Genomic DNA, 22616 nt, shown 5'->3' with positions numbered 1-22616 from the left:
TGCCTGAGGGGGTTGTAACATTGCTCACCATCAGAGCTGGCCCACCAGTGATCCGAAGTAGCTGATCAGAAGCACTGATCAATGATCAGACCATATACTCTTGGATTTTAGAAGAGTAGGTCCTTGTAGTCCACTCGGGCACCACCAAGCTGTACCAGGATCCTGGGCTGCATTCCCCAGTGTTGTCTGCCATATGGTTGGGGGATGGAGGATGATAGTTGCTACTGAGAAGGTGAAATTCACCAACTTACTATAGTTTACCAGCCCCTTTGTCCAGGGGCTATATAGTATTCTAGTAGACTCCAGAGTTTCAAAATAGTTGATTCAGACAGTTCCTGCCAGTTCAGTATTTGTTTTGGTGGAGTGACTTGATTCCTGAAGCTTCCTACTCAGCCATCTTCCCTATAGGTATTCTTTTTCAAAACTCAATCAGAGTTAAATGATCAGTCTATTGTTGTAATAAAAAGAAAACCCTTATTTATACTTTCCATGAAATGTTGGATTTTATTCTGAAATGTGAATAGATTTAAAAAAATCATTTAGATTTTTGCTTTAGTAATTCATGTATAATAATTGAACCCTTTTCCAATCAGGATGATTGGTCTCTTTTCTCATGGCCTCCTGGCTGGTTGTGCTGTGTGGAATATTGTTGTGATATACGTTCTAGCAGGAGATCAGCTATCCAATCTCTCCAACCTTATGCAGCAATACAAGACTTTAGCATATCCATTCCAGAGTCTTCTCTACATGCTTTTGGCTCTAAGCACAATTTCAGCTTTTGACAGGTAAGACTATTGTGACAGCAGATTCCTCTAACTTTTCTTTCGGCGGAAATGTTGAGCAAAATGTGTCAGTGACTCACTATGACAGTTTTTGAAATTGAATTATAGAATCTTAATATTATTTTGAATTAAGAAAAAGTCTCTTTTTGTTCTTTTTTTTGATGAAGGGACTGTTGTGAACAAGAACCTTTCTGGCATCAGGATCATTTTAAAAACCAGCACTTACTATAGTGAATCATAAGAATAATAGAAGGAAGTAGAAGCTAATGAAATTTTGCAGATGAAGTTTGTTTCTTCAGAGCTTCTTAACTTAAAAGGAATGCTGGCTGAAATAGCCTTCTAGTTGAATATTTTATGTGGTCTTTGTAAATAAGGTATTTGAACATGTGTGTTAAGTATAAATTCTAGCTACTTAAAGCTTAGTAATAACAGTATATGTGGTAGCATTAGAACAGAGAAGGAAACAACTACAGCCAGGAGACTGAGGTTTTGTAAGAAGTTTACACCTGCACTGAGACAAGAGGCCTTTGCATTTTCTAGGATTGACTTTGCTAAAACATCAGTAGCCATCCGAAGTTTTCTTGCCCTGGATCCAACAGCTTTAGCATCTTTCTGTGAGTAAATAGTTTAATTTGATTACTAGGTAATACACCATTTACACTATAATTGTGGACCAGGAAAAATATAATTTTAGTTTTAAAAAAGGGTTTATATAATTGCTGCTTATAGACATTATTTATAGATGTAGAATTTGTAATTTAAAAAGCAGGGTAGGCATAATTTTGATAGAATTGTTTTTTAGTAGAGGTCAAGTGAATTCTAAAAGTTTATTTTGTTTTATACTACTTAATTTTTAACTTTTTAATTTTCTACTGGACATTAAACAGATGAATCTGGTATGACTTTTAAATAATAAACACTCTTTTACATACTTCCTGATCATTTGAAATACATTTTGTTCTAAGTTATGAGAATATTAATAAAACTGGTTTTATGTTCTTGAGCAAGTTATTTACTTTCTTAGATGAACTTCTAGGTTCCTTTCAGTTCTAATGATGAAATAGTAAGCATCTCAAAAGACGCTTCCGTACCTGTATTCTTGAAAAATAATATTAAGCTATCTAACCTGTTGAAATCGATCATATGAATTTCTTTTATGTCATTATTCATCAAAGTACAGATTATTTTTGATAAATAAACTAAAAAATAAACTGGGTTGTTAAAAATACATTATTAGTAATTTCATTTGTCTTTTTCTCAGTGTACTTTACTGCTCTTATACTATCCCTGAGTCAACAAATGACAAGTGACAGAATCCACCTTTATACATCTTCTTCTGTTAATGGTAGCCTCTGGTAAGAATTCATAATAGCACTAGCAATTGTTGATGGTAATAACAGCAACAGTGGAAATAAAATGGTATTTCTCTGTATCCTTCCACTGTTTTACATATTTTCATCTATAAACATCACAAAGTCCCTGTTTTTGTTTCCAAAAATAAGGCAGGACAATGCCTATTCCATTGAGTAATGGATAATTATTATTATGTGGACCTGAATTTTTAATGAATGTCTTCTTTTTAAAAATCTGTTTTAAACCTAGGTCTTCGAGTTATGGTTTTGTAAGTCATTATAAGATGGACTGGAGGTGTCCTGCACCTTCATCCCCAATCAGGGAGTCTAATACCCCAAAACAGTGATGGAAGTGTAGCTGGGATAGACTCACAAAACCAAGCAGAGCTAGGAAGAGAGCAGACTGTGGAGAGCCCACATCTTCAGATCAGTGATCAATTGTGAAGCTGACAGGATGGCTGTAGTTCCCTTTCACAGGCTTCTTGAGAGTGGTTAGCGCATGCAGTAAAGAGAGAAAGCAAAGGTACTTCATTGAAGAGTAGTGCCATATTAGTTGGAAGGGAAATTTTTTAGAAAAGCTTTTGACAACACTAAATTTTCATTTACATTAATGTACAAGCATATCTCTTTAGAGTTCAGATAACCTTTGGATTCTTGTTCTCATAATATATATGGTATGCTCTGTAGGGAAATTATTATTTTATTTCATGCTTTATTTGTTACTCCTCTAGGGGAGGCTTGCTATTTTTTTTTAAGTTCATAAAATAGATATATCTGGATATATGAATCAAAATAAAGAAATTTCTAATGATTATTTCTCTGTCCTTAGGGCAGCAGGAATTGAGGAACAGATTCTCCAACCTTGGATTGTGGTGAATCTGGTGGTGGCCCTTCTGGTTGGATTGTCTTGGATTTTTTTGTCTTATAGACCAGGCATGGATCTTAGTGAAGGTATGAAAGGAAAAATAGTCTAAGAACATCATGAACTCTTCACTAATGATTTTATAAACCTTCTTTCAGTGGGTATAGCTTAATATATTCCAATAACAAAGATACATTTAAAACAAAAGACGACTTCTGGGAAGATGGCGGAGTAGGTGAGGTGGAACGGGCTTCTCCTCTGTGAAAGAAATTAGAGAGGGGCTGGAGGATGCCCAAGACTGTGGTTTCGGGGTGTGACTGACCATAGAGGGCCCCCCACAGTACGTGAAAGGAATGTGGACAGAAACTCAAAAGACAGTGACTGGAGGGATATGGTGAATTTTTTTTTGTCCAAGACCGCTTCCCAGGGCTGGCAGTGGTCAGATGACCTCCGAGCAAGGGAGTGAGCAGCAGCTCTCACTCCCGTGCACCTACCTTGGTGGTTAGCTGGGGAGGTGGATCCTCCACAGCCAGATGGCCAGGAGCTCCCATGAGGGAACCTGGGAGGCAGCATTTGCTCTCCTCCACAGAAGTCCAGGGCATGCACTGGTGAGAGGCAGGGAAAGGAGCCTCTCCCACACCTCAGAGACTCATGGGCGCATGGCAGACAGGGAGCCAGGCATGTTTGATCTGCAGGGTGCCCTTCAGCAGACTCCCTGCCTAACTGCTCAGGGCCCTTGTCACAGCCCCAGGGCAGACAGTCCCCAGTGCACATGGAGAACTGGTGCACTGATTGGTTCCCTACCTGGTTTGGACTCCACCCAGTGCACAGGGAAGTTCGAGGAATACCAGCTTGAGAACGCTACCTGCTGGTAGGATAGGGAAACTGCACTCCAGCAAGCTGTAGCTCTCCCAAATTATATATAAATGCTCAAATAATCCTGCATTCTCCAAAATAACCTAATCAAGACAAGCAAATGCCCTGAAGCTAACAGAAAATCACAAAGCACTTGAAGAATCTAGTTATGGACAAGCCAAATGAACAAATTAAAAAGTCAGAAGAGACAAAATTTAGATCAGTTAATTAAAGAAGTACAAACAGATCTCTAAAACAGCTTCCACAAGATGGCTAAAGACATAAAGGAAATCAAGAAGACTCTAGAAGAGCATAAAGAAGAATTTGAAAGAGTAAATAAAAATTAGCAGATCTTATGGAAATAAAAGACTATGGATCAAATAAAAAGTATACTAGAAACACACAACAACAGATTTGAAGAGGTAGAAGAAAGAATAGGTGAACTAGAAGACAGGGCAATTGAATGTGAACTCACAAATGAGCAAATAGTGAAAAAAATTAAAAAAATTAAAATAGATCACAGAGAGATGATGGACAACATGAAGCGAACAAATATAAGAATCATTGGTGTCCCAGAAGGAGAAGAGAAGACTAAAGGACTAGGAAGAGTGTTTCAAGATATAATTGGGGAAAACTTCCCAACCCTTCTAAATGACATAACTATGCAAATCAGAGATGCCCAATGAATTCCAAATAGAATAAATCCAAATAAACCTACTCCGAGACATATATTGAATATATTTTCAAATGCTGAAGAGGAGAAAGTTCTGAAATGAGCAAGAGAAAAGCAATTCACCACATAGAAGAGAAGCAATGTAAGACTAAGTTAAGAGAGAAACTAAGATGGCGGCTAGGTGAGACAGGGCAAAAAAACACCTCCGTGAAAACACTAGATAAAAACCAGGAAGTGACCCAGAACACTGGTTACAGTGATGCGCCAGCTGGACAAGGTCTGCTAGTTCCACAGGGGCCCTATACTTGGTGAAACCAGGAGTCTGCATTCTGAAACAAGTGAGTAAGCTGGCTGGAAGACCGGCAGCCATGCGGCGGTCTGGGGAAGCCAGGGGTTGGCATTTGGAGACTGGCTGGCTCTTTTGGAAAAAAAAAGAAAAAAGAAAAACCCAGGAGCAGCTTCAGTTGTGACAGTGGGAACCACGCAGTAAAACACAGCAGGAGAGGGCTGAGCCGGCCTCTCAGTGTCTGGCCTGGAAAATAGCCCACTGCAGTACCCTCGCAGCTGGGGGAATGGAGGGGAGAGCTGGAAGCTGAAAGAAACCCTGCGGCTAGCAGCTGGCTCCCCGGAGGGCTGGATAAACTCCTGCCCGGGGCTGTGCCCACAGCCCAGAGCCCTGCAAGTTGTCCCGGAGCTGGGAAGGAGGAACAGTATGGGGGGGGAGGTTTGAGATGCCCCATTTGGCCATCTTTGTATCAGGCTGAGAGTGCCCCTGCGTGGCCCGGCGGCCTGGGGCTTCCCTTGAGGGCCTGGGGCTTCCCTTGAGGGGCGGCGTGCACTGGTAACGTAGCACAGCATTCCGTCAGCAGAGGTCCTGGAAGATCACAGCTGAGAAAGGGGGCCCGCTTGGAAAACCCAGGGACGCTACACCAAGTCCGGTGGTTTGTGGGACAGCGAGAGAGAGGGTCTGGGGCTGAAATGAAATGAAGGCTTAGACTCTTGTGGCAGCCTTGAATTTCCGGGAACCTGGGGGATTTGAATATTAAAGCTGCCCTTCCTCCCTGGCCACTCGTACACACGCCACACATTCAGGGCAGACAGCTCCAGCAACACACCCAAACTGAGTTCACCAGCTGAACCCCACAAGAATCATTTCCCCACACACCACGGGGACAAGGTGGAGAACTGACTTGAGGGGTATAGGTGACTCGCAAATGCCATCTGCTGGTTAGTTAGAGAAAGTGTACGCCACCAAACTGTGTTTCTGAAAAATTAGATTGGTATCTTTTCTTTACAACTTGAAAGAACCCTATCAAGCAAAGCAAATACCAAGAGGCCGAAAACAACAGAAAATCTTAATGCATATGATAAAAACAGACGATATGGAGAATCCAACTCCAAACACACAAATCAAGATACCAGAAGAGAGACAGTACCTGGCACAATTAATCAAAGAATTACAATCGAGGAACGAAAACATGGCAAAGGATTTAAAGGACATCAAGAAGACCATGGCCCAGCATATAAGCGACATAAAGGAGACCCTAGAAGAGCATAAAGAAGACATTGCAAGAGTAAATAAAAAAATAGAAGATCTTATGGAAATAAAAGAAACTGTTGGCCAAATTAAAAAGACTCTGGATATTCACAATACGAGATTAGAGGAAGCTGAACAATGTCTCAGTGTCCTAGAAGTCCACAGAATAGAAAATGAAAGAAGAAAAGAAAGAATGGAGAAAAAAAATCGAAAACATCAAAATGGATCTCAGGGATATGATAAATAAAATAAAATGTCCAAACTTAAGACTCATTGGCATCCCAGAAAGGGAAGAGAAGGGTAAAGGTCTAGAAAGAGTATTCAAAGAAACTGTTGGGGAAAACTTCCTCAACCTTCTACACAATATAAATACACAAATCATAAATGCCCAGTGAACTCCAAATAGAATAAATCCAAATAAACACACCCCGAGACATTCTGATCAGACTCTCAAATACTGAAGAGAAGGAGCAAGTTCTGAAAGCAGCAAGAGAAAAGCAATTCACCGCATACAAAGGAAACAACATAAGACTAAGTTGTGACTACTCAGCAGCCACCATGGAGGCGAGAAGGCAGTGGCATGACATATTTAAAATTCTGAGAGAGAAAAATTTCCAACCAAGAATACTTTATCTAGCAAAACTTTCCTTCAGATTTGAGGGAGAGCTTGAATTTTTCACAGACAAACAAATGCTGAGAGACTTTGCCAATAAAAGACCTGCCCTACTTCAGATACTAAAGGGAGCCCTACCAACAGAGAAACAAAGAAAGGAGAAAGAGATATAGAGAATTTTAACAGACATATATAGTACCTTACATCCCAAATCACCAGGACACTCATTTTTCTCTAGTGATCATAGATCTTTCTCCCGAAGGGACCATAAGCTGGGACATAAAAGAAGCCTCAATAAATTAAAAAAAAAAAAAAAATTGAATACACTCAAAACGCATTCTCCAACCACAATGGAATACAAATAGAAGTCAATAATTTTTGAATTGTAACTCCACTGTTTACTTCCTACATAATATAAAATACACAAACTCTAATGACAAATCAGTGATTTTGAACTCAATGTAAAATATATAATTTTAGGCAACTATATAAAGGTGGGAGAATGGAGGAGTATAGGAATATAGTTTATGTGTCCTATTGAAGTGAAGGTGGTATCAAAGAAAAACAAGATTGTTATGGATTTAAGAGGTTAATTTTAAGCCCCACAGTAAACACAAAGAAATTATCAGAGAATATAACCATAGAGATGACAAGTAGAGTATGGGTGAAGAGAAATGGGGGAAGGGGCAATGGGGAGTTAAGAAATGAGTGTAGAGTTGCTGTTTGAGGTGAAGGGAAATTTCTAGTAATGGATGGTGGGGAAGAGCATTACAACATTCTAAATGTGATTAATCCCACTAATGGAAGGCTAGGGAGGGGGTGGAATGGGAAGATTTAGGCTGTATGTTATGTTTCCACAACTGAAAAAAAAAAAAGACTGTCTAAATAGATGATAATTGAATGCCCAGGATGAACTTGAATGGGATTCAAGGATGGAGGACAGGAGGCTCAAAGGGACACAGTTGAGACATAAGGAAAAGGAAATATAGAATGTAAGCTTTGTATCATTGTTGAATGTCTTGTACTTCTTAGCTGCGCTTAATGGGATTGCGTATAAGAATGTTCTTGTTCATGGGAAGTGTATTTGTGAATTATAGTATATGTTCAAGGAAGTGCGCAGCTAACTCTCATATGTTCAGAAGACTGAGCAACAGATGATGGATGATAGGGAGGGAGGGAGGGAAAGAAATAGCAATGTGACAGCATGTTAAAGTTGGTGGATTGGGCTATCGGGGGAGGGGGGTCAGGGTATGATGGAATTCTGTGTATGGGGTTAGTATTGTTTTTGCAACTGTTCCTATAACTTTGAATTTATTTCAGAACAAAATAAAATTAATTAATTAATTAAATAAAAAAGAAGTTAAGCAGGGAAACAGTATGAAGAGAAGAGAGAGGGAAACATACGGCAACTACGTAGACTTCTCACAGTCCCAACTATGGGATGTAGTTTGGACCAAGTTATGGAAACAGGTAGCAGTAAGGAGCTCCTTATAGGGAAGCCCAATATCCTTCTCAGGGCAAAGTTCCTCATCCCCAGATGCATTAAGGCAACAGCCTTATTCCTTATGGCAAGTATCCCTGCCAAAACCCCAAGTCAGTTGGGTGGATTTTTGTCAGATTTGAACATTACTATCGACTCCTTCTCTGATTGGCCATTTTCATCTCCATTGTCATGTTCTTGATCCAGGACACTGTCTCTTCATCGGTGGCTCATGTCTGCATTAACTGGTCTATCTTTCCTTGTCAGTCCACCTAAGATAGAGATACTAGAACAAATTCCCTCAAAAACCTTGTAATACACTGCTCCAGTATTCAAGAACTACACTTTGTTTTTCCCACAGCAAACCTAAATGCTGTGACTTAGCTTCCTGGCCCATTGCTCTTGTGACCCACCATCCCTCCAACATGTTCTTCCCACTTCTGCAGCTATGTTTCTTGAATGTGACTCTTGGACTCAGTGCTTACTCTCAACTTAGAAAGCAACTGTTAAGAGGGTGTAAAATTCAGGAGCCCCAAAATGGCAAAACAATCTTCTTCTATCTTAGAACGTTTACAGAGTTATAAATTTTGTTAAACCTAGACATATTTTTCCCAGTTTACTGATGAGCATATCTTTTAGTACAGTATGTAAGTCAAAAAATACATCTATTGTTTCCTTTTGATTATCTGGTTCTAGGTTTTTGTCCAAACAAAATTTGATTGCAACTATTAGTTTCTATGGAAGATACTTTTTGTAAAAAAGTAGAAATAATGACTGTGTAAAAGAGTTTTTTTTTTTTTTAACAAAAAAGTTTCTCCAAACTTAATTATAAGATACAAAGTTAAATAAAAACAGCGGAAAGCAAACTTCTCTGCAAAATATAGCCATAATTATGTAAAAATATACATATATATGTAAGTGTACAAAAAAGATAATAAATATTAGGATGTTAACATCAAAAAAAAAAAAAGACTAAGTTAAGTAGTGACTGCTCAGTGGGCACCATGGAGGTGAGAAGGCAGTTGTATGACATATTTAAGATTCTGGCAGAGAAAAATTGCCAGCCAAAAATTCTGTATGCAGCAAAGCTCTCCTTCAAAATTGAGGGAAAGCTTAAAATTTTCACAGACAAATGCTGAGAGAATTTGTTAACAAGAGGTCTGCCCTGCAAAAAATGCTAAAGGGAGCTCTACTAGCTGAGAAAAAAAAGAAGAAAGGGGAGAGAGGTCTGGAGAAGGGCACAGAACTGTAGAGTATTAGTAAGGGTAACTTAAAGGAAAAAAAAAGGGGGGGGTGGGGAATAAATCTAACAATAACAACCAGAGGATGACATGGCAGGTTCAAGAACTCCCTTCACAGAATAATTTTGAATGTGAATGGATTAACTCTCTAGTTAAAGATACAGATTGGTAAAATGGGTTAAAAAGTATGACCCATCAATATGCTGTTTACAAGAAACTCATCTTAGACCCTGCGACACAAAGACTGGAAGTGAAAGGATGGAAAAAAAAAATATTCTATGCAAGCTGCAACCAAAAGAAAGCTGTGGTAGCTATACTAATAACATACAACATAGACTTCAAATGCAAAAATGTCATAAGAGGCAAAGAAGGACACTATATATTAATAAAAGGGACAATTCACCAAGAAGAAATAACAGTCATAAAGGTTTATGCACCCAATCAAGGAGCTCCAAAATACATGAGACAAACATTGACTGAACTGAAGGGAGCAACAGACGTGTCTACAATAATAGTGGAAGACTTCAGTACACCACTCACTTCAAAGATAAAACAACTAGACAGAAGAGCAATAAGGAAATCGAGACCCTAAACAATATGATAAATGAATTACACTTCACAGACATATAGAGACATATGGAGACATTCTTCTCTAGTGCCCATGGAATGTTCTCCAGGATAGATCATATGCTGGGGCATAAAACAAGTCTTAATAAATTTAAAAAGATTGAAATTATTCAAAATACATTCTCTAACCACACTGGAATGCAACTGGAAATCAGTAACCACCAAAGAACCAGATCTTTCATAAATATATGAAAGTTAAACACACTCCTAAAGAACCAGTGGATCAAAGAAGAAATTGCAAGAGAAATTGGTAAATATCTAGAGATGAATGAAAAAGAGAACGTAACATATCAAAACCTGTGGGATGCAGTGAAGGTGGTGCTAAGGAAATTTATAGCTCTAAATGCATATATCAAAAAGCAAGAAAGAGCCAAAACCAAAGACCTAACTGAACAACTGAAGAGGCTAGAAAATGATCAGCAAACTAACCCTAAAGCAAGTCCAAGAAAAGAAATAACAGTGATTAAAGCAGAAATAAATGAGCTGGAGAACAAAAAACCAGAACAATAAATAAAACCAAAAGTTGATTCTTTGAGAGGATCAGCAAGATTGACAGACCCTTAGCTAGACTGACAAAGTCAAAAAGAGAGAAGACCCAAATAAACAGAATCAGGAATGAGGAGATAATTACTACAGATCCTGAAGAAATAAAAAAACAATCATAAGAGGATACTATGAACAACTGTATGCCAACAAACTAGACAATTTAGAGGAAATGGACAATTTCCTGGAAACACATGAACAACGTAGACTGACCCAAGAAGGAATAGAAGACCTCAACAAACTAATCACAAGCAAAGAGATACAATCAGTCCCCAAAAATCTACCTACAAATAAAAGACCAGGGCTAGAAGGCTTCACAGGGGGATTTTACCAAACTTTCCAAAAAGAATTGACATCATTCTTGCTCAAACTCTTTCAAAAAATTGAAGAAAAAGTAACACTACCTAACTCATTTTATGAAGATAATATCACTCTTATACCAAAACCAGAGAAAGATTCTACATGTAGTATCTTGGAGGCTGTAGAGCTCAAAACTATAATAAGACTTGCTATGGGAAAATTTTCCCTTAGGCCAGTCTCCCTAATGAATATAGATGCAAAAATCCTAAGCAAAATACTTGCAAATCGAATTCAAAGGCAAATTAAAAGAATTATACACCACAACCAAGTGGGGTTCATTCCTGGCATGCAAGGTTGGTTCAACATAAGAAAATCAATCAGTGTAATAAAACACATTAACAAAATTGAAAGGGAAAAATCAAATGATCACCACAATGGATGCTGAAAAAGCATTTGACAAAATTCAACATCCCTTTTTGATAAAAACACTTCAAAAGGTAGGAATTGAGGGAACCTCCTCAATATGATAAAGGGCATATATGAAAAACCCCCAGCCAACATAGTACTCAACAGTGAGAGGCTGAAAGCCTTCCCCCTAAGATCAGGAATGAGAAAAGGATGCCCCCTGTCACCACTATTATTCAACATTGTGCTAGAAGTTCTAGTCAGAGCAATTTGCCATGACAAAGAAATAAAAGGTAACCAAATTGGAAAGAAAGAAGTAAAACTGTCATTATTTGCAGATGAAATGATCTTACATTTAGAAAATCCTAAGAATTCTATGACAAAGCTACTTGAGCTAATAAAAAAATTCAGCAGAGTGGCAGGATATAAGATTAATGCACATAAGTCAGTGATGTTCCTATACACTAGTAATGATGTAACTGAAGAGGCAATAAAAAAAAATTCCTTTCACAATAGCAACTAAAAAAATCAAAAGTTTAGGCATAAATTTAACTGAGATGTAAAAAACCTCTACACAGAAAATTACAAAATATTACCAAAAGAAATAAAAAAGGACCTAATTAGTGGAAAAATATTCCTTGCTCATGGATAGGAAGACTAAACATCATAAGATATCAATTCTACCCAAACTGATCTACAGATTCAATGCAATTCCAATCAAAATACCAACAACCTACTTTTCAGACTTGGAAAAGTTAGTTATCAAATTTATTTAGAAGAGAAAGAGGCCTTGAATTGCCAAAAACCTGAGCAAGTTAGGATGGTCACTGCCTAGACATCCCTGAAGATCGGGAGTGATTCAACTAGAGGAAGGGGTAGCAACAGACAAGATGCAATTTACAAAGGATTTCATAATCTTATATAGAGATTTATATTTAATCTCTATGTAAATTTTCTTCTTCTTAGTTGCTAGGGTATTAGAATAGCTAGAAGGAAAGAATTGAAATGGTGAAACTGTAACGCTTATCATTGTTTGAAATTTGTTCTATAGCTGCTTGTTAATTGTAATTTGAAAGTTGTCACCTCTTTGCATATATGTTATATTTCACAATAAAGAAATAACTGAAACTATAGTACTGTAACTCATAACATTTTTGAAAATTTTCTCTATAACTACTTGTTAAAGCATACTTTGAGAGATATTACCTTTTTGCATATATGGTATATTTCACAGTAAGGAAATAACTGAGACTGTGGAACTATAACCCGTAACATTCTTTGACGTTTGTTCTCTAACTACTTGTTAAATTGCGCTTGTAAAGTTATCACTTTTATGTATATGTGTTATATTCTACAATAAAAAACATTAATAAAAAAAAAACAACAAAATAGCACAAGAAGAGTAAAGTAAAGGTGAAACAGAATGCCGAGAGAAGCATTGGGAGAGCTGGAGTCTGGGATTACTTATTGAAGGGGCTTCCATGACTCTTGTGCATATTAGGAGGTACTTCTTCTCTTGGAATCGTTCAAGCAATTTATGGAAAGTCTTTGCTCTTCTTTTCTGTTAGTCTCCTTTTGATGAAAGTATCTCTTAATTTGAAATAAATCATGCTTTATCTTTGTGACCTGTCAGACACATAATCAAGTAGATTATTCTTACCCTCTTCTATATGGCACAAATGGTGCTTAGAGATCCTGCCCTTAGGGTGCCCAGTGTGAAGTGATAGTCATTAGTCTCTAGTTCTCAGAACCCTTTGGAATGCTTCTGAAGAAGAGGAATCATATGAGCAAACTGCTCATCCTTTAGCACTGCTTTAGGAACTGCTTATTATTTGTTTTGTAAATTGTGTTTTCTTAGCAGATGTTCCACAGTTTTACCCTTGAATCTCTCTTATAGATAGTGTGCTGGTTTGAATGTATTATGTCCCCCCCCCAAACGCCATTATCTTTGATGTAATCTTGTGTGGGCAGATCTATCAGTGTTAATTAGATTGTAATTCTTTGACTGTTTCCATGGAATGTGCCCCACCCAACTGTGGGTAATGACTCTGGATAACTTCCATGGAGTTGTTGGCCTGCCTATTCAGGGTGGGCCTTGATCAGTGGAGACATATAAATGAGCTGACGAACAGAAGGAACTCACTGCAGCTGTGAGTGACATTTTGAAGAGGAGCTATAGCCAAGAGGGACACTTTGAAGAATACACTGGAACTGAGAGAGGAACTGCAGTTTACAGAGACATTGTGGAGATGGCCTTTGAAAGCAGACTTTTGCTCCAGAGAAGCTAAGAGAGGACAGATAACCCAAGAGCAGCAACTAAGAGTGACATTTTTGAGGAACTGCAGCCTAGAAAGGAATGTCCTGGGAGAAAGCCATTTTGAAACCAGAACCTTTGGAGCAGACGCCAGCCACATGCCTTCCCAGGTAACAGAGGTTTTCCGGACACCATTGGTCATCCTCTAGTGAAGGTACCCAATTGCTGATGTGTTACCTTGGACACTTTATGGCCCTAAGACTTTAACTGTGTAACCAAATAAACCCCCTTTTATAAAAGCCAATCCATTTCTGGTGTTTTCCATTCTGGCAGCATTAGCAAACTAGAACAGATAGTATCTGGACTTATTTTATTTTTGAGTTGTTGAACATTCTGAGTGTATAATTGCAATTTGATCAACTAATTACAACCTATCTGCCTCAGAAGACTTAAAATTGAGAATCTTCTCAACATTGCCAGTTGTAAAAACCTAGACAAAAACATAATCTCCTTTTGTATTTTCATTTATGATGTATGTGTTTGCATAATTATCAAATTGCCCCACTGAATATGCTGTTGATTTATTCCTTTTAATGTATTTAAAGTATTTTAAAAAATCTTGGCTTTATGTGTTGTGCTGTTTTTTCTCTCATTGGTATAGTCTTTAGTTATTCAAAGATTTTTTCATTTAATGCTTACATCAGAGGACTTTATTTTACTAGATTATTAAGATTTTTTCCTAAATTTCTTGTATTTTAATAAATTACACATCTATGCTAAATTATAGTTTAAATGTAGAAATGTCAGCTACTACATTCTACCCTGAAGTTGGGATTAAGGCTCCATCCAGCTGTCTTGTGCAGTCTAAATCACAAAGTATGTCTTACTAAATATTTCCAGAATTCTGCTCTTTCAAGGCCATGTGAGTTATGTAACATTTTATTTCTGTCTGGATAAAAAATTAAGTATAAAACAAGGATGATAATACATAGCTTGTTGGGTTGTTATGGTGATTATATAGGATAACACATTTAAGATATCCTGGTACACATCAGTGTTGGTTTCAAGCCCTTCTTCTCCTTCTGTCCCCTACATTTTAGATTATCGTGAACTCTATAGAATTAGACCTTTTAATTGTTTTATGACTTTAATCTTCCTGGGTTCTGTAAGTGACTTAAATTGCCTGGTAAAATTTGTTGTATTGTCTCCATCAATATGTTTTATTTTCAGGTGCTTATAATACATTTAAAATGTTAGCATTTTAAAATATGAAACATGTACATTTGTCATTTGTTCATCTTTTAAATCAGATTTCTCTATCAAGAATTCTTGTACTTTAGGGCTTTCTAGTGTTATATTATGTCAATATTTCAAGAAACTGTTTATAACTAAGCTATAAAACTTTTCTTAAGGCATTGGGAAACAATTTTAAGTATGATCTGTTCATTTTCTCCCCCAGAGTTGATGTTCTCCTCTGATGTGGAAGAATATCCTGATAAAGAGAAAGGAATCAAAGCCTCTTCATAATACCACCTTACCTTCAGAATAATAATGACCCAGTATTTAAAATTTTCCCAGTCTAGTTTCCAGATGTATTTTTATATAACATATGTATGTGCATTTGTAATTGATTTTTTTGATTTATGATACTGAAAAATTTCTCAAGATTATGAAAAATGTTAAAATTGCATCTACTACTTATATTCCAACATTAATTTCTATAGCATTATCATCTTAATAACAAAGGCGATAATGAGGTAGAAACCAGCAGGTGAAAGTGTTTATTTTCCTGTCATCTCAAATTAGTTGCATTTATAATCATTATCTAAAAAAGCATGAACATAGAAAAAAGCCATAACCTTAGTATTATAAAATGTGTATCAGGTTTAATCGTAAATTCAGGGAATAGGGTTAAAGGAAGAAAAGGCCTTTATTATTTATTTTTTATGTCTCCTCACTGAATAAATTAAAATATGAAATTTGTCTTTTTTGAAACTGGCTTACTGGTTATGCATCATGTCATAATTACACTATAATGTAATTTAGCTTAGAAGATGCTTTACTTCATGGCTAATATGAAGGACATGTATCTTTTTATTTGAAAAGTTTTGTAACCTAAAAATTTTATTTCCCTTTAAAATCCCTGCTAGTAGTTCTCAATCTGGTTGCACATCAGAATCATTTAAGGAATTTAAAAAAACATGTAGCAAAAGAGAAGCTGAGTAGGCCAATAGCTCAGGAGAATAAAGGGGAGGCCTGAGATCTCGTTGGACTGTGGCCTTTTCAGCACCCTTTGCCTCTATCTTTTTTTCTGTGTGACAAGAACATACAGGTCGAAATTCACCATGTCTGTTCTCAAGCTCTGTGCTGTCAAGGAAATCCTACTCTTGAGGTGAATTCTTGTGCTAGAAAAGGTCTCAGAGCTGTATCTAGTGTGCCTCACCCAGTATCTTGGAGACTGTAGCGCTCAAAACTATAATAAGACTTGCTATGGGAAAAGGTGACTCAAAAGCTGTTGAGCGCATCAAATTAAGCTATTTGGCTTGACCTGATTAGCAAGCAACTGAATGTTGTGAACAGAAGAGAATGGACAAATTGATGATACAGACTGATGGCCCTGAGAATAGATTGGAATTTGGTGTGAACACCATACTAGGAATGTCTTTTGCTCTCTGTAAGATTAGTGCTACTAAAAATTAGATCCCGTGACTGTCAGAATTGCCAGTTTACTGGCAATTCTTAAGTCTTCCTGGCAGTTCCAGCATTCATTGTGATCAGCAGTGGTTCTCACGCTGGCAACATGCTGGCAGTGCAGGAGTTCATAATCCTTGTCATTGCAGCAGACTTCAGGGAAGCCTTGCTCGTTAGAGCTGAGGTGTACCACCTGAGCAGTGTCATTCAAGAGAAGAATGAGAATGCTAATGACAATGTGGGTGAATATGTAGGCAGAATAATGGCCCTCAAATATCCACATCCTGATATCTGGAATTTGTGAATATGTTACATGACAAAAGGGATTTTGCAGATGTGATTAATATTGTGCACCTTGAGATGAGGGAGATTATTTCGGAGTTTCTGGGTGATCCCTATCCAGTCACATGCCTTAAAAGCAGAGAACCTTTCCTGGCTGTGGTCAGGGAGAAGTGATGAAGGAAGAAAGGTCAGAGACTTGTGGTGTTGCTAGCTTTGAAGATGGAAGAAGCGGACCACAAGCCAAGAGTGGTGGCCTCTTGAAGCTGGGAATGGCTCTCAACTGACAGTCGATAAGAAAACAGAGATCTCAGTCCTGCAACTGCAAGGAACTGAATTCTGCCAGTTACCCAAATAAGCAAGGAAACAGTCTCCATAAAGGAATGCAGCCCTGCCAACACCTTGATTTTGGCCCAGTGAGACCCATGTCAGACTTCGGACCTATAGCACTATAAGATAATAAATGTGTTTTGTTTAAGCTGCTGTGTTTACGGAAATTTGTTATGGCAGCCATAGAAAACTAATATGGATACAAAGGGATTTTTGCCCTGGAGCTGCCAAGGAATGTGATTGGGAAAGCTGGCTGCATAGATAAAATTGTAACTGACATCGACATAGTTGCCCTTCAATTTTTCAGGTCTGGACTTCAAATCTGATGATTCCTGCAGGTACATAATCTTTGACCAGCTGGTAGACTTGTGTACATGCTTCATCAGGGAAACGCAATGCTGTTTATTAAAGATTCCTTAAACGAGGATGATTAGGAAGCTTGGGAGTTCACTGCTTATGGAGGTCTCCAGGAGATTGGAATGATCTTAAGAGTAACTAACCTAAAACAAATTGCTAAGGCTGTGGGTAAGAATTCATGCAAATTTCTCCATTTTTTAAAGGACCGTATTGACATGCCTGGTGAAGTTCAATGAGTGGGGCATCATGGTTTCTCATTGCTCAATGACTTAAGATACTTTCATTGCCAACATGGTGGTGGGGCTCTGCATTGCACAGATAACACAGGGGCACTTTGCTAATCTGAACCCTTGGGCAGATACAAATAGCTCATTTTTCCAGAAAGAAGTTAAAATCTAGCCAAGTAGACTTCGGACTGGACAGCCCCTGAGCTTTTCAAGCACTAGCTAGTTGGGTAGACCGCTGCTGCTCATCTACACCCAGGCAGCTCAAGGCCTGAAACCAAACCTTGCAGAGCTTCTGATAGGTAACTCCGCTTCCGTCAATCCCATGGTGTTCTTACTGCCTCGTTGGAATTGCTACACCAAAGCCAGGGTTGATCATCTGAGACCTCAGTTGTTCTTAGCCCTAGCCTTATAATCATGTGATTGGCTCAGAATCATTTTTATCACTTTTCTAACCACATCAAGTATGGGTGGAGGTATATCCTTAGTAGAGTTCCTGAGGTATCAACAGGCAAGATCCCCAGTGGGCTTTATTTTGTTGTTGTTGCGAAATATTCGGTTATTACCTTCCTCCTCTAACAAAATAGAGCAGCATATATAGATTCCTAGACTTCATCCTCAGAGCTTTGCATTCATTAGGTCTGAGATGAGGCCTGGGAATCTGAAATTTTGAAAAGGATACCCCAGAAGATGGTGATGTGTATTCAGTAGACTAGTCAGCATATGGAACCCCTGGCCTGCAAACACCTTTTTTGTATTCAACTATGAAACAAAGCTCAGATTGCGATAGGTGACTATATTTGATCTTGATCAAATGACTAGTTTTGTGGTAGGGCAAAAATGAAAAAATAGCTCAGTCTATTCAGAGAGATATGGATAGGCATATGAGTGGAAGAATCTAGGAAGAAATTGTGGTAAGGTTGGATGTGAGCAGGTCCTTTACAGGATGGATGGGACTACAACAGGTGGAAATTGGGGCAAGGACTTTCTGGTAATACAAGAACCAGGCCATACACATGAGTGAACCCTGAGGGCTTTTTATTTGGAAAATTATCAAACATATAAAAATAATGAAAGAATAGTACTGTAGCAACTATAGTTTAGATCAACCTAGATTTAATATTTGTTAAAATATTGCCACATTTGCTTTAACTTTATACGTCACTTTTTTTTTCCTTGTTAAACATTTTGAGAGTAAATTGCTGGCATGACACTTTGCCTGAATATTTCAACATGCATCTCCTAAAAAATTTATGTAGACATTTGTCTACATAAATACAATATCATTAAAACACCTGGAAAGAAGTAATTCAGTAATGTCTAAATATCAAATCCACTCTCAAATTTTGCAAATTGTTGGTCAAGATCCAGTTAAGTTTTTTACATTTGTTTGTTTTTTATTTCTTAATTTAAAAGTCTCCCTTTGTTTCTTTTCTCTCCCATGACTTGTTTTAAACAAAAAAGTTTACTGAGATAACTGTAGATTCATGCAACTGTAGGAGATTAATATAGAGAGATCATTTGTACATTTTGCCAATTCCCTCAATAACAACATTTTTGTAAAAATGTACAATATCACAACCAGGATATTGACATTGATACAATCCACCAATCTTAATCAGATTTCCCCAGTTTTACTTGTGCATGTGCATTAAGTTGTGTACAATTCTATCACTTGTGTAAGTTTGTGTATCCACCATGATAAAGAAGTTACTCAACGGTTCCCAAACCACAAGGATCCTTCATTTTACCCTTTTATAATATCCACACCCCTCATTCTCCTTCCCATCCCACTCCTGACCCTAACTCCTGACAACCACTAATCTTCTGTTTCTAAAATTTTGTCATTTCAAAAATATTATAAATGGAGTTGCATTCAATATGTAATCTTTTGGGATTGGCATTTTCCTGCTCAGCATAATTCCTTAAGAGTTTCATCCAAGTTGTTGCATGTTTTAGTAGTTCATTCCTTTTTATTGCTGAATAATATTTTAAGTATTTTAAATTATGTATGTTATGTATGTGCCACAGTTTGTTTCACCATTCATCTGTTGTAGTGCATCTGGGCTGCTTACAGTTTTGGGCTATTACGAATAAAGATACTATGAACATTTGTGTGAACATTAAGTTTTCATGTCTCTGGGATAAATGTCCATTGGTGCAATTGAGTGATATGGTAATTTCATGTTTAGTGTTTTTAAGAAACTGCCCGACTTTTCTAGTGTGGCTGTCCTATTTTACATTCTCCCATGACATTTTTTTTTTTAATTCAGTTTTATTGAAATATATTCACATACCGTACAGCATCCTTGGTATACAATCACCTGTTCACAGTACAATCATGTAGTTATGCATTCATCACCACAATCTATTTCTGAACATTTTCCTTACATCAGAAAGAATCAGAATAAGAATAAAAAATAAAAGTAAAAAAAGAACACCCAAACCATCCCCCTCATCCCACCCTATTTGTCATTTAGTTTTTGTCCCCACTTTTCTACCCATCCATCCACACACTAGACAAAGGGAGTGTGATCCATAAGGTCTGCACAATCCCACTGTCACCCCTTGTAATCTGCATTATTATACAATCGTCTTCAGGAGTCTGGACTACAGGGTTGGAGTTTGGTAGACTCAGGTATTTACTTCTAGCTATTCCAATACATTAAAACCTAAGAGGTGTTATCTATATAGTGCATAAGAATGTCCACGAGAGTGACCTCTCGACTCCACTTGAAATCTCTCAGCCACTGAAAATATTTCATCCCATTTTGCATCCCGCTTTTGGTCAAGAAGACATTCCTATGACATTGTTTTTGAAGAGTCAAATTTTGTTTTATAGTGTCCTACCTAAATTTGGAATTTGATTTTTTCTCCCCATGGCATTGTATAATCTGTTCCTCAATCTTCTGAATTTCCTGTAAATTGGAGGTTAGGTCTAGAGGCTTGTTTAGATTTAGCTTTAGCATTTTTTAAAAAAACAAGATTACTTCATATATAATGCTTTGTACTTTATGTTGCATCATATGAACCTTAAGGAAAACTGAGTGTGCTGGTGAACAGCAAGTCACATTGGCCTGGTGATTAAACACCACAGAGGACTGACTCAAAATGACAGCAAACATGTTTCAGTGGCTTTAGGTTATGGTTTCATGGGCCCAGAAGAGTGGAAGTTGAGGGCTCTGCTCTAAAGGAACTTTTATCTAGTGAAATTAACAGCTAGTTCTAACAGATTTGCCAAGTAGTGGCTTGGAGATAGCCATTAATTCTGCTTTTCCATTATGTGTATGGAATTATGAGACTTAATGAAAGTTGACTTTGCACTAGGTTTGAGTAAAAGAAGATTGGATTCTAAGAATAGCAATAAATAATGATCTCCAGGTAGAAGAGTACATTTTGGAGGCCCTTGGTTTCCATATTAAGGAATCTAAATTTGTGGCAATAAAGAAACACTGGAAGTTTTGATTTTATTTTGTTTTTAATGGTAAAACTGCATTAATAGGAGGGCAGTGGAAGTCATTGGAGACCCATAACTAAACCATTGCAGTAGTCTCTGTGTGAAATGTCTCACAGTAGGTTCCATAAACAGTAGGGTTCAGATATTTAGGGTTAGAACTCAAAAATGTGAAGTTTAAAGGTTTTGTGGGTATGATATTGCCACAATTAGTGAGTTTGGAGCAAACTAGAGGTTTGGGAAGGAAGATGAGTAGTAACTGTTGTGTTTTTGAGACAAGATGTACAGTACAAGTAGACTGTTGGAAATGCAACATCTGCTGCTCAGGGGATAGTGTACAGGAGATGCCTGATACTGCAAATCTCCCAGAAAGAGATGCTGTAGGGAAAAAAGGCTCATGATGGGTTAAGGGTCAGACAAAAAAATTAACGTGTTTATGATCACCATGCTGTTAAGCCTTGCTGTCCACCAGTATGCTCAGACTTCCTTCTAAAGAAAACTCCAGTGCGCCAAGTTCGCACCCTCCAGTGCCAGATCAGGGCAGCCACAGTCCCGACCGCTTTTGGTTAGGGGCCCGGCCAGATCGCCAGGTCCGCGGTACTGCGCGCTTCCGCGGGGAAAGCGCGGGAAAGGCGGTGAGAAGGCTGCGCCTGCGCAGCAGCTGGCCGTTAGGCGCTGATAGACCCGAGCCAGGGATGGAGGGATGGAGCCGACGGGAGGGACGCGAAAAGTTTACGCTTACTCAGCTAATCGCGGCAGTTCGCAGGTCCACTCCCTGAACACAGCTCCTGCACCTCAGAGGACCCACTATGCCAGCCCAGATACCACGCCTGACCCCCAGGAGCCTGACAAGACATTGCTGATCAAGGATGAGGCCCAGGAGGGCACCGGAAACCCGCTACTGAACGTGAGTGAGTGCGGGCCAGGAAAGTGGCTAGAATAGTCCATTGGGAAAGGATTGGAGGGAGGGAGACCTGCCCTAAATTGGAAGGTGGAATATCTGAGGAAGAGTTTACTTGTAGGACCTTAGGCAATTATTTAACTTGTCAGAGCCTAGTTTTATTAACTGTAAAATGAAGACAGTAATTAGTACCTAGCCTTACTTATAGCATTGTTGTGGAGAACTAAAGGTAATAATGGCATAAAGTGCTTGGCACAATGCAAAACACAAAGTAAAGAGTAAATTTTAGCTGTTGTTGTTGTCTTTGTCGTAATCACCACCACCACCACCATCGTCATCGTCATCATTGGGATTTCATATATGTGGTTAAAAAGCTAAATGCCAGAAACCTTTCTAGAAAATAGACCTGCAGGAGCAAATCTGCATGATGTCTGCAAAGTGAATTCTTTTGAGTTTACCAGTGTATTTGGTGGTACCACTAGTGGATGGGCACCTAAATGGCTCACCTTTTCAAAGTTGTTAGAGGATTGTTAGGAAATTTTAATTCTCTTTTGGTTTTAAGATATTATAAAATACTACAGATAAAAGTATTCATCCGGAAACAATGGTACACAAAACAATGGTACACAAAAGGTGATGGTCCTTCTCTGTAAAATTAGGGAGTTGAATTACTTGATCTCTAAAGTACTGTGCTAATCCAAAATATTAGAATACTCCTAGCTCCTTATGATTTACCTGTGGGATAATACTTGGAAACTTTGAAAAGGGAATGTACAAGAGATGTGCTTGGAAATCAAGGTCATAGAAGACTTTTGATGCATGCCCTCTTAAAGAATTTGAACTTTATTCTGTAGAA

At 38.0% G+C, this 22616-nt stretch overlaps 1 protein-coding gene across 6 annotated transcripts in view; it reads left to right on the top strand.

Moving 5' to 3' along the window:
• Positions 1–19516, top strand: part of TMEM237 (transmembrane protein 237) — a 49533-nt gene extending 30017 nt beyond the window's left edge. For 5 of the 6 annotated variants that reach the window (XM_037849643.1, XM_037849640.1, XM_037849644.1 and 2 more), the window contains 5 exons: positions 594–785; positions 1323–1396; positions 2044–2137; positions 2964–3085; positions 14984–19516. In XM_037849643.1, the coding sequence (XP_037705571.1) occupies positions 594–785; positions 1323–1396; positions 2044–2137; positions 2964–3085; positions 14984–15051 (550 nt within the window). In that variant the 3' untranslated portion in view covers positions 15052–19516. The remainder of the gene's footprint in view (positions 1–593; positions 786–1322; positions 1397–2043; positions 2138–2963; positions 3086–14983) is intronic. The other variant, XM_037849646.1, reaches the window with a different exon arrangement.
• Positions 19517–22616: the final 3100 nt, after the last annotated feature.

The sequence above is a fragment of the Choloepus didactylus genome, chromosome 9 (genome assembly GCF_015220235.1).
Source record: "Choloepus didactylus isolate mChoDid1 chromosome 9, mChoDid1.pri, whole genome shotgun sequence".
NCBI lineage: Eukaryota > Metazoa > Chordata > Mammalia > Pilosa > Megalonychidae > Choloepus > Choloepus didactylus.
Note: the sequence above shows the minus strand (reverse complement) of the source record. Positions and strands in the feature narration are given on the sequence as shown.